This window comes from Topomyia yanbarensis, chromosome 3 (genome assembly GCF_030247195.1).
Source record: "Topomyia yanbarensis strain Yona2022 chromosome 3, ASM3024719v1, whole genome shotgun sequence".
Classification (NCBI taxonomy): domain Eukaryota; kingdom Metazoa; phylum Arthropoda; class Insecta; order Diptera; family Culicidae; genus Topomyia; species Topomyia yanbarensis.
The window spans coordinates 73,113,017-73,126,160 of NC_080672.1; the positions used below are offsets into that span (position 1 = coordinate 73,113,017).

The 13,144-nt window shown below is 40.6% G+C and overlaps 1 protein-coding gene across 1 annotated transcript; it reads left to right on the forward strand.

Annotated features, from left to right (window-relative positions):
• Window positions 1–544: 544 nt before the first annotated feature.
• Window positions 545–11,461, forward strand: LOC131691865 (protein O-mannosyltransferase 1-like). The gene is made up of 4 exons (XM_058978540.1): window positions 545–1,051; window positions 1,122–1,287; window positions 9,447–9,582; window positions 9,649–11,461. Exons 1-4 carry the CDS (start codon window positions 729–731, stop codon window positions 11,388–11,390), a joined length of 2,367 nt encoding a protein of 788 aa, XP_058834523.1. The 5' UTR covers window positions 545–728; the 3' UTR covers window positions 11,391–11,461.
• The last annotated feature ends 1,683 nt before the right edge of the window (window positions 11,462–13,144 follow it).

The following is a 13,144-nucleotide window of genomic DNA, read 5'->3' on the forward strand; positions in this document are numbered from 1 at the left end:
ATAACAAACATAAAAGCAATTTACACGCATTCTTGTTTGACCTAATATTTATCGTATTGTTGAAACGCACCATTTGCTGCTAGTGGATTCAATTTAAATTGATTGCCTAAATTCCACAATACTTGGATTTTCGCCAGATTTCAAGTTTAAAATTTTGTTACAGAATTTTCTCAGAAGTCATGCTGCCCACAACAAGTCTGTAGTATATATTAGTAATAAAGTATATCCAATTAATGAATGAATGTTTGTATAATTTTTGATTGAGAAAACCAATCTGTTTTTATTTGCAGAAATGTGGAACATCTTTTGGATACCAACTTCAACGTCAAACATAAATAGATAAATAAGTCAGTAAATACTATATCTTCGCACCAGTAAATGAGGCTAAATATCAGAAAACCAACACCGCCGTTTCTCTGAGTGTCGATCGATCATTGAACGCGATCTTTTTTGGTTCGCTTCACCCACACTAACACCGCCATTCACTGACATTTCATTTTTCTACGCTACACTTGTACACCACCATTCACTGCGATCAGTCCATTCCCAGTTGTTGTGTTGTCGAGATGTAATACGGCCGCTTTCTATCTCTTTCGCTCGCTGTTTGCTAACCCACATTGCCCAATAGTAGTTACCTTTGTTCACAAACAAACAAAAAAACGTTCCCATATTGCAAAACCCAGCATCAAATGTGGTGTCGCTGAGCTTTCAAAATCAGATCAACGATCATGGAACCGATTCCAGAGTCGCAGGATGTGAGCTTACGCAACCGAAAGGCTCACAAGAAAGGTAAAACATCATCCACGGAAGAGGTACGATATGCGGAAGACAAATTGGCCGAAATTGATGAAAAATCGTTGAAAAACAACATCAAAAGACTTGAACCGATAAGCGAGGAACCTGAAAAGCCAAAATCACAGGTTGGCGACGACAATCGCGATAACGATGGCGAGTTTATGATTCGAGTTCAATTGGATGGCGCTTCCGTGGTTCTTTTCCTGGTCTCGCTAGTGACACGGTTCTATCGGTTAACCCACCCCAGTGGAGTCGTGTGAGTGTTTGCTTTCAACAATAGCATTTTGACCTTTTGATTATCAACTGTTGCGGTATATCGTTCATAGATTCGACGAGATCCACTATGGCCGCTTCGCCTCCCTATACCTGCGGAACACATTCTACTTCGATCAACATCCACCGCTGGGCAAGATGCTGATAGCCGGAGCTGCCAGTGCCGTTGGATACAGTGGGAAGTTTGAATTTCCCAAAATTGGTAGCGAATACGATGCGGTAAGTTTACTTTCATAATGTCACGCTTCGTAATCGAGTAAACGTGTTTGAGAATCAAACGACATTAGGACAGTGTTGGCCGAAAACTTGTTTTCGGCGGTAGATCTCTGAGGCGTCTTCCGAAGAGAGACCCGCTCAAATAGTTGAATCGCGATCGGTTTGTGTCTCTTACGCACATGCTAAACGGGGCAAATATTAATCTCGTGCAGAGACGGGCACGATAAATGCAGCAAGTTTGTCGGTGAAAGATAAATTTACACTTCACGAGTGCGATTAGTGGTTTGAAAAACAGTTGCTCGCCTCGACATTTACTGGGCGGTGAATTAGGCGTTGCATTGCAAAAATCACACGCCATTTCAAACGAAGAATATTGGACCTATTTTACATCACTAATGGGCGATAATTTAATTGGCGGGATATTTTGAGTTCCGTTTGCTTTATGCTGCATTTTCAACATCGTATTCAAAGAAGATGTTATGCAACTTTTTGTGCGTTGTGTCTGTCACGATACGGTTTCGGATGATAACGTTAGGATCTTCCGTGCGCATTGTACCTTTCATAACTGTTTACGATTGAATTATGTATGCATATTGGGGAGGATAAATCTGTTATCTGAAATGTGAGATGCGGTGGGACAAAAGTGTTCGTTTAAAGGAAGATAACACGGATGTCAACTCCAATTTCGCTGCGTAATTATAGTCTTCTGCTTTGACAGATTTTAAAGACGATTCTTAGCCTACAGGAATTAACTGCAAGGTTAATTCTTGATCCTACCGACACTAAAAATTCTTCCAAGCCAGAGATCAAATTTTAAGTAGATTGAATTATTTACAATAGTATCAGTATATCTAGTTTTGCAAAATCAATATGAACCCGGTGAAAAACTCATTAGTATTCTTATATTTGTTCTTGATGTTTGTTGATAATAAAACTTCAAGCAAAAATTCTATGAGGTTTATGACCCCAGCCGCTGAGTTATTTCACACAGACAATTACTGCAATAGACAAGCAGGTGTGAAACTGCTTTGTTTATCAAATAGGTACGGTTTTTGTGGCAACCAGCGAGATCTTAAAGCCGATTCTCAGATTGAAATTTGTGTACAGGTAGTCAGTAAATTTCTTTCCCACCAAGGAAGAAACTCTATACATCTCAAAAGATTAGAATTATGCCATCTGCTATTTTCGTGCATGTACTATTTGATTCTCGTCCCTTTGCCATAGCGGAAACCAAATTGTGTATCTAATAGAAAATCATTCGTTTCCACACAGTTGTCGAGGCGAAACAGGATCATTTTCTCGAATAACTTCCGTATACAGGATAACATTCCAATCGGCCGGTCCGAGTTGTAATCGGAGGATGATTTTCCTTGTTTTTAGGTGGCGATGACACTCACTCGTTTCCAATCGAGTGGGACCATGTTACACTGAAGAAACTTGTTAAATGAATTCTACAAACGAACAAGTGAGAAAACCTTCTTGGCAAAATATTCATCGGCTTGAATATTCCACGCGTTTGTTAGTACTGTTTTTCTTGCTAACCCGTTAACGAAACGACGCCAATAATCGTGTTTTTTGTCTTCATCAAGCTCTTCATTTATAATTCTAACTACGCGTATTTTTCAAGTGTTCGACGTGCCTACTTTTGAAAACTCCTTATACGCGGAGCACTTTTTCGCGTACACTTTTGAGCAAACTTTGATCCAACATGAATTGGTCGAACCGTCGCGGATACTCGCACCCGGTACTCGTTTAGTCAGAGCTTGATTCTCGGCGTCGAGAATCAAGTCAGCCACAAAAACTTGTACTCTTCCTCCTAAGGAAGCTCTTGTTTTGGTTCGATAAATTGGGATATGCTAGAATTAGCTGCGGTGCTGGTAGAACTCCGTGATATTATGAAGCGTTGTTAAACTTGACAAGCGCCGACTTTAATGCGAGAAAAGGTTAGTTCGATTGAAAGAATGGCACTTTTTATCCCAAAAAGTACTCCTCCATAGGAATCTCATCGATCGAAGCGAATAATTTTGAAATCGAGGAAGTTCAACCCTGTATCTAAACTAAGTTAGGAGGCCGGAATCCACTAGGAGGCTGATATCAGTATATTATCTTCCTACGGACAAAAACCAGCCTAAAGGCCGTGTGGCATCAGGTAGGTTGAAATATCTCAACTAAGAATTGATCCACTGGGTTCCTGCTCCCATGTCGTAAAAGGCAACTTAAAACAGGAGTCCTCAAGTCAAGGTTTCTCCGTGCCGAGGACTGAATGGCTGGCAGGACTAAAATATGCCAGTCGGGCACGGGGGGTTGTGGGTCTTACCCTCGGTGTGTTACGCGAATTTCTGACACAGTGGACGTTTGTTTTTTCGCAAATCGTGGGATTCAAATGATGTTCGTGTCCCTAATACCCATTTCGAGTTTCGCTATATGCGATTATAAGCCAACGTGTATGGTATCATCTAGTTGCTGTACAACAAGTGCTGATGATGAAATATGTAGTGCTATAATCGAGTATGGTTAGAGTAACACAAATTAGTCTTCAGCATAAACGAACAGCAACTATGAATCTATCCCGCCTTGTGCAGGGAGGATAGTCTTCTATAGCTTTGGTTCGTATTTCCACAAAGGAAACTTCTATGTTGGAAAGCTATTTAATTCCTTTAATTTAATTTAATTCTTCGTAGCTGCCTGGTGACGCATGTCTTATATCCGACCTCACAACTCGCGATAATTGTGCTCTCATAGTCGATATGACTGTCGATAACTTAAACATTATTGGTTCATTATGCGGCAAATATGCCGAATAATAGACGTATTCATGATTTCAAAAGGGTTGTATCATACTGTGACAGAAATGGGTTTCCTCTCAAAATCGGTAGTGATGTAAATGTCCACCACATAATTTGAGGCAGCTCAGCTATCAATTTGAGAGGCACTGAATTGATGGAGTACTTATGCAGTACAAATCTGCACATACTTAATGTAGGAAATCGCCCAACATTTGCACGAGCTGGCAGAGAAGGTGTTAGATGTAGCTCTCTGCTCGGACAGTATTACGGATGAGTTTGCAAACTGACTCGTACCAAACGAATTCAAACCGTCGTTATCTGATCATAAATACATCCTCTTCGATCATTTAAACGTCTTGCTAGAGATCATCCCATATCGTAATCCAAAATCTACGAACTGGGACCTCTACGAAGAGGGCTTGACGGCTAGGTTTCATGGGTATCGTCCGACGATTGAATCTCCAAGTGACTTGGATGAAACCGGGAATAAAACAAACTGACTCCGAGCAGCAGCATACCAAGAGGCTTGTCCGCTTCGAGATATGCGTGCTTCTAGAGGGACATTTTGGTGGAATACAGAATTTGTTCGACTCTAAAAATTATGTAGAAGAGCTTGAAATCGCAGGCGCAGGGACGGGTTGGAGGCATTTAAGTTGGCTCGCAAAGCATACAGAAATGAGCTACGATCCTCTGAGCGAAGTGGTTGGAAAAAACTTTGCACAAATGTTTCAAGTCTCAACGAGACTAGTAGATTAAATAAGTTTTTTTTTCGAATCAGAAGGACTTTATCAGGAATCAGTGTTGATGAAAACGCCAACACCCTTGAAGAGATATTGTCATTCAAATTCGGCTTAAACCGATTTATGTTTATAAACCTTCGCCGACACTTTTTGGAAGCCATAGTTCAGTTTATAACCCTTTTTCAGCAGAAATTTCAGAGAGCGGTCGTCCATACTGCACAAATACTGCTATATTTCCTCTGTAATCGACTTAGTTCTCAGAACTCCCCAACAAACTGCCCGCGAATCAGGATTATAGAAATCTAGTCGCATCAAAACATCAGAACTCTTCAAACATTACTTGGGATTCCACGTAATGTAAAAGAGAACCTCATTCTGATGAAGACTATAAAGCGGAAGTTCCCTGCCCTCCCACTTATCTCCTTCAATTTCTGTTTCAACCAGATACAGTTTTGTTCGTTATTTGGAGAGAATCAAACAATTAACTTTAAGCAAACCCACTGAAACTGGGAATGTAAGAGTTAGAAGGGATTGAAAAGAGACACCCGTGAATATCTTTCAATAGAACATCCTTCAGCGCAATTGAATAGTGACCTTGACCTTTCTCCAGCCTTGCTTGCACTCGATAAATATTGTGCTTCGAAGGCTCTATACACTGAGCTGAAGCATTGTTGAAGAGAGCACCTCTGCGATTGTGCTTCTTTTCTTTGATGTTGATCAATTTTGCCCCATTTTTAAGGAATTAGAAAGAGCACGCTTCTCGCAACTGTCAGTATTCACACCAGATGTTGGGGGAAGTGAGTCAATTTTCGATTAACCGAAAATCCGAAAAGGATCTACACGCATCAATGGTTTAATAAAAAGGAGTGGTAATTTACATTCTAGCATATCCACACAATTAATCCAATTTTTTACTACAACTTATTCAAAATTGAATTAGTACACAGTAGAACCGCAAGAGGTTGCTACATCTAGACGATTAAGTGGTCAAAGACGATGTACTTAAGATCAGATAACGACGGTTCATTCCAGTTTGCCAACTCATGCATAATACCGTCAGAGCAGAGAGTTGCATCTAACACCTCTTCTCTGCCAGATCATGCAAATGAGTAATTTCTTACATTAACCCCTTCATGTCCCTGTATGTTTGTGGACAACAACGTTTTCAAACATCTATAACTTTTGATTGAGGCAAGATTTACTCACAAAATCCAGTAAGGCTAATAAATGTGACTATTGCCTTTTGTTTGAGTATTAAAAAGTTACGAGGATCAGCTCCCGAATTGAAGTTATTGCAATTAGTCTGATTGGATTCTGATTGAGCAGTTGACGACGGGAAATGAATTTTTCATATATCTTCGTTATGTTGCAATATTATTGTAAACTGATTAAACTTTAATTAAACACTTTAAACCGTTGTCTTCCGTTTTAATTCCACTATGATGAACAAAATGCAAAATTGCACTTTTCTGTTACAGATACGTATTTCGGCTACGACTTGCAGCCTTCTTCAGTGTATTGTATCAGAATTTTCTGATACAATACACTGAAGAAGGCTGCAAGTCGTAGCCGAAATACGTATCTGTAACAGAAAAGTGCAATTTTGCATTTTGTTCATCATAGTGGAATTAAAACGGAAGACAACGGTTTAAAGTGTTTAATATAACATTCCACTAAGTCGCTCAAAACAGTGCTTTTGTTAAAGTGTGATTAAACTTATCCATTTAGAGAGCCTTTGGCTACGTTTTCCACGCAAGTGGACTATTGTAAATATTGTAAAAGAATTGTATTGAGCATTGAAAGGTAAAAATTGAACAGCTTGTAGCACTGCGAGGGAAGCACTTATCTTTATGAAAAAAGGCTTTTCATGTTTCTTGACTCCACCGTTTTCAAGGAAAAATAGTTTTGAAACCCTACATTCACAAGAAAAAAAGTTGGGCACGAAAGAAGTATATGCAAGTATTTGCAAATTTGTGCTACTTAACCATCAATTGATATCTGAGCTGCCCCAAATTATGTGGTGGGAATTTGCATCACCGCCGATTATGAGTGGAAACCCATTTCTGCTACAGTGTGATACAACCCTTATAAAATCATCAAAAGGTGATGGTTCATTATGCGGCAAATATGCCGAACAATACACGTATTTCCTGTTTTTATTAGCAATAGTCATATTGTCTGTGACAGCACAAATATCACGCATTGCGAGGTCGGATAGAAGATATGCGTTCACAAGTTTACATGCACGAGGCATTTGACGTGGAGTCGTCATGCCATTTTTGTTAAAAGCTACGAAGACGGAGTTAAGTAGCTTCCCAGCATAGAAGTTTCCTCAATGGAAATACGGTTCTTGAATCAAAGCTATGGAAGCTTTACCTCCTTGCAAAAGGTGGGATAGATTCATAGTTGCTGTACGTTTATAGTGAAGATTAATTTTTGCTACTCTAACCATAGTTGATCAGAGCTTTAAACTTTTCATCACCATCAGCCACTAGAAGACACCAAACACGTTGGCTTATAATCGCCTATAGCGAACCCCGAAATGGGTACAAGGGACATGACCCTTATTTGAATTCCACGATTTGTAAAAAAACAAAAGTTTACTGTGTCAGAGATTCGTCTAAACTGCAAGGGTAAGCCGCATGAGTTCCGTGCACGATTGGTATATTTTGCTCCCGCAAGCCATTCAGTCCTCGGCACGGAAAAAACACCTTGACTTGAGGACCCTTGTTTTCAGTCGCCTATTACAACATGGAAGCAGGAACCCAGTGGATCGATTCTTAACGGAGATACTCCAACCCACCGGATGTCACACCGTATCTAGGCTGGTTTAGACCGGAAAAAGATAATGGACTGTTCTCAATCTCCATAGCCGGCCCGAGGCTGGATGTCAGCGCATCCAAGCTTGTCTGTGGCCACATACTTAATGGTGAATTAGTAGAAGGACAACGTAAGAGCATTGTAGATAGTTTTTGGTGTGCGCTGCGAAGCCCTGATTTGAGCCTAAGAGGCACAAGAGCGGACACTTGCTTATTACAAATAAGATGACAAGTTCTAGGTCGATCTGGTTGTAGTTGCGTTTGGCGGCTAGTGCTGTTGAGGTATGCTACACGATCTTTGCTGATCCATCTAGAAAGCAATCGCTGATGGTCGCACCGAGATCAATCGATGGCCCATAGGCGGAGACAATAATCCCCGAAACGGATTATAAACCGTTAGAAGTAGATCAAATGAGAGCATACCCTAGAATATATTGAATGCACTTGGCATCTTCCGAACATCCGTAGTTCCGAACAAGGTAGTTAAGGTAATGCCAGTGTTCTCCCGTGGCTTTCGTCATTGTTGCCGCAGGTTGGTGCCCACTTTTTGCCGGAACGCTCCAGGTGCGGTTTCAATCTGGGTGCCAAGCAGTTGACCTTATAGATGCCGCTGTGAGTGCTAATCGACAGAACTAAGCTCGACCAATTGTCGATCTCCGGCTGTAGGTCGTCATTGTTGTGGAGTGACGAGCCCATTAGAAAAGGCCTGTGGTTGAGTAAAACCGTTTTCACTGTTTCATTTGGCCCAACATCCTAATTTGTCAAATGTCTCAGCCCACTCGTGCTAAACTCTTATGGCGCTTTTGCTTGACCCCGAAGCTGAGTCAGGTTCTAACCCCAACCGCTGTCAGTTCAAACCTTTTGACAGCAGTTATGGTTAGAACCTGCCTTAGTTCCGCTTCAAACAAAAACGACATTAGTATAAGAATTTAGAATTCACCTGTCATTATTTAGAGATAAAAAGGTATTGCATCAATCTACAATAAATGCGTCTGAGTTTACATAAATTTGAAGATGAAACTTTTTTCAGTGATATCTTTTGCTATATTATTTCCTAAGAAAAAAATTGGGTTGAAACCATTTAATGCAAAAAGGGTTTAAAATTCATAATATTGGTATTTGCGTTTCGACGTCCCATCAGTATCTGACAAACTGATAGGGTTACCAAATATTTCGAATAAATTTAAAATAAACATAATATATTGTTCAGCAGACATCAGATCTTCGGCTTTTGCTAATATTTTACACTTACTTCCGAAAACATGGATTTTAAACAAATTCCCAAATGGGAAAATTTTGGACGATACCAAATTTTTTTTGCATAAGGACACATACCTTACATAAAGTACGGTTTTTGTTTTAGTGTTTCGGATTCTCCTCGTCAGTAACTAGCACCAACTGGGTGTCTAGTTAGACGATGTATCTAAGCTAGTACCCAAATTAGCACTAGTTAGACACTAAAATCCAAAAAGTCACACGTCTTGCGTGAACACTAAACAACTGGCTTATACCGAGTGATGTCTCAGGCGTTTGGGTCTTCAAACCATAAGACAGTTTCGGTTCATATTCTTCGTCGGCAAACAGAACTTCTGTGCTTACTATCGAGACATCACTCGGTATAAGCCAGTTGTTTAGTGTTCACGCAAGACGTGTGACTTTTTGGATTTTAGTGTCTAACTAGTGCTAATTTGGGTACTAGCTTAGATACATCGTCTAACTAGACACCCAGTTGGTGCTAGTTACTGAGGAGGAGAATCCGAAACACTAAAACAAAAACCGTACTTTATGGATTTTAAAACTTTCATTTATTTTTACAGAGCGTCCCGGTCTTTGCTTTACGCTTCATCCCCGCACTATGCGGTAGCTTGCTTGGTCCAGTAGTGTACAGCATCCTACGACAGATCCGACTTAGTCAGCGAATGTGTATCATTGGAGGACTTCTCATCATTTTCGGTAACTTCCTACTACAAAACAAACAGAAAATATAAACATAACTAACCTAACCGTTTCTACCTTCAGACAATGCCCTGCTGACCCACTCCCGGTTTATCCTCATGGAACCGATGCTGCTGCTCTTCTCCAGTGTCGGCATACTGTTCGTTTTCAAATTCCTCAACAGCAACCCGTTCAGCGCCCGCTGGTGGTCATTCGGTGCCCTGGCAGCACTCTCGCTAACGGCCGGCGTTTGTGTGAAATACATCGGATTCTACAGCTATTTCCTTGCCTGCTACATCATCGGTCGCCATGTTTGGATGCAGCTCCCCGATCGTTCTCAGTCCAATCTCTATCTTATCATCAAAACTGTCGTAAAAGCTGCCCTCTTCATTACGATCTCAGTAGGCCTCTACCTGGGCTGCTTCTATCTCCATCTGAACAGTCTGTACAAAGCGGGTCCCCACGATAGTGTGATGACCAGCGCCTTCCAGGCGTCACTGGAAGGCGGCCTAGCGTCAATTACCAAAGGTCAACCTTTGCGAATACAGCACGGCTCGCAGATTACCTTGAAACACACGCATGGTCGAGTCTGTTGGTTACACTCACATGCCCACGTCTATCCAATCAAGTACAAAGATGGTCGAGGATCAAGTCATCAGCAGCAGGTGACTTGCTACGGGTTCAAAGATGTGAACAATTGGTGGATTGTGAAGCGACCGGGCAAAGAAAATATAGCCATTGAAGATGAGCCGGATTACATAGAACACGGAGATGTTGTTCAGTTGGTTCATGGTGTGACGAGCCGGGCCTTGAACAGCCATGACGTGGCATCACCGATGACTCCATTGAGCCAGGAGGTGTCCTGCTACATCGATTATAACATATCGATGCCGGCTAATCTGCTGTGGAAGGTTCAGATCATTAACGCCAAAGACTCAAACAATAAATGGAATGCGATCACTTCTCAGGTGCGATTGGTTCACGTCGATACGTCCGCTGCATTAAAGTATACAGGAGAACAGCTGGGCGACTGGGGTTTTAATCAGTTTGAAATCGCAGCCGATAAAAGGCAGTTCACCATTGACACCATTTGGAACGTCGAAGAACATCGCTACACCCAGGATAAGGACAAGAAGGATGTGCTGGCAAAGCTACTGACGACCGAGATGATTCCTACTGAGCCAACGAGATTATCGTTCTGGGAAAAGTTTTCCGAGCTACAGCTGAAGATGCTGTTCCATGCGGAAAAGCTGGAAGGTCACATGTACTCCTCGGAACCGTTCGAGTGGCCTTTGATGGATAAAGGCATTGCCTACTGGGTCGATGGCGCATCCAATGCCCAGATTCATCTTTTAGGTAACCTAGTGACCTGGTACTCGGCAACGCTTGCCATCGTCGCGTACGTTGGTTTGCTAGTATTCTACTTGATCCGACGTCGCCGGCAGTTCTTCGATCTTGAGGATGACGAATGGCAGAAGTTTCGCTTTGGTGGTGAGATCTTCCTAGCCGGGTACTTCATTCATTATTTGCCATATTTCTTCATGGAGCGAACGTTGTTTTTATACAACTATCTTCCTGCATTAGTCTACAAAATCCTGTTGCTATGCTTCGTGTTGGAACACGTTCAGTTAATGATCAAAAAGTTTATCAGAGTGCAACTCGTGTCGTTGATTTTCTCTACACTTCTCGCTATCTGGACTGGTGGCGTGCTATACTTCTACTCTAAGTATAGTGTTCTTAGCTACGGAACAACAGAACTCAGTGCTGATGATGTTCTAAAATTACGACTAAAGGATACATGGGATCTAATTGTTCACAAACCTTAAGGTGATTGAAATAGTTTGATCAAATATGTTGTTTTCAATTACATAGAATACTCTTTATTAAATACTCTAAATTTCACGCTTAGCGTTTAAATATGTTGAGATGTAATAAAATTACTAATTTTACATACAAAATTATTTTTATTTCCTTCACTTATATTATTAAGGCTGGGCTTTCCTTTTTCAATCCCTCAGGAGCAGAACCAAACAATCGACGAAATTTCCCATATATTTTCACCAATCGATTTTGGCTAGATCAAAGACATTATTTCCTTCTCCACCAAACTAAAGGGTCGTTCCTTTTTAGTTAGTAAGTTATATGAGTTCGATTCTTTTTCAATGTTCTAGTTATTTTCCATGAGCCTATTTCCGCTATCAAACCAAAGACCGACACCAGAGAGGTGACTCCACTGTCTTGACTAGATATCGACCAATCACAACTCATGGACCGGGGACCAACGGCTTTACTTCCTTTCCGAAGGAAGACTTGGCCACAGATTTTTTCACCTCAGAAAAATTTCAACGACCTCGGCTGGGATTGAACCCAGACCAACTGGGATGGGTGGCGGTCACGCTTACCACTCAACCATTGGCACCGTCTATGTTTGGATCATAGGCGGCTCCAGCCGGCTAGCAAAGGGGGGGGGCACATCTTTCTGACAAAAAAGTTTCGAATTTTGGAAATTTATTTCTTACACGATTCGTATTTAAAGATATACAAATAATTAGACGAATCACATCATCCTTGAATGCTAGTGATTCTTTTTGCTCTACTAATCGTCAGGGAATCCATTTCGCTATTAATTTTGTTAACCTAAACAACACGTGGTAAAAGTTTTTGTTTTCCAGATAGTCAAGCCCAATTTTACGTAATCGATCAGGATACAATGGCTGCAGGGTTTCACTATAGCAGGTCTGTTAGAATTTACAGAAAAACGAAATATTTTAATATTAGCTTAAATTTTAAAAGTTTAATTTCATCCTATTTTTTATTCAGTTCGGCTAATTTCAGCCTATGATTGACATATAAGATATCATCGTTTGTACTCATTTTTTTTATTTTTTTACATTTTAACGACATTGAATTAGCTAGAGATTACTGGGTAGGGAAAGTTATGAAAATTATAGCCATAGTACTCAAGTGAGAGCAAGGATGTGAAGTAAACAGATCGGAAAACTAGAAGTGGCAGGGTCATTAGAACAGGCTTAATATCGCACGAGCATAGTTTTTGTCTTCTGCTAAAGCTTAGGCAGCATAACTACGAATCACCCGAGTTCACTAGCATGTGTCCTGGTATAGACAGACATCTTTACCGTGACATTTTCTTGCGCTTTTTTGTTGATTTATTTTTCCTTGGCAAAATATCAAATTTAATACTTGCTTTATTATCAATAAGACATTTCAGCATCTCAATGAATTTTTAACTTTCTTTTACTGATTATACAAATAGAAATTCAGTTTGATGTTATGGGCAATTTTCCTGACCAACATAGTCCCAGCATTCATATTGGAGCTAGTGTTTTGAAAATAACCACAGAAACCGAAATCAGGGACGAATTAGCACAAGTCCTAGAAAAAGTGTTGATTCAACCACATTCCTTAAAAGTCAGTCTATTGAGAAGCGTCGTTCTTCACTCGTTGACCATAATTGATTAAAATTTAATATCTTAATGCAGCCTTTGAAGGGTTAGAGTAACTTGGCCAATCTCAGTTCAAATGCCTATAGGTTTCACACAAGGAAGTCACTTAGGACAAT

What these genes read in the sequence shown, in the direction of transcription:
- LOC131691865 (XM_058978540.1), top strand. Translation starts at nt 729, where the DNA reads ATGGAACCGATTCCAGAGTCGCAGGATGTGAGCTTACGCAACCGAAAG. An exon ending in TTGGTAGCGAATACGATGCG is followed by an intron (nt 1,288 to 9,446) that starts GTAAGTTTACTT and finishes TTATTTTTACAG; the next exon opens with AGCGTCCCGGTCTTTGCTTT. An exon ending in AGGACTTCTCATCATTTTCG is followed by an intron (nt 9,583 to 9,648) that starts GTAACTTCCTAC and finishes TTCTACCTTCAG; the next exon opens with ACAATGCCCTGCTGACCCAC.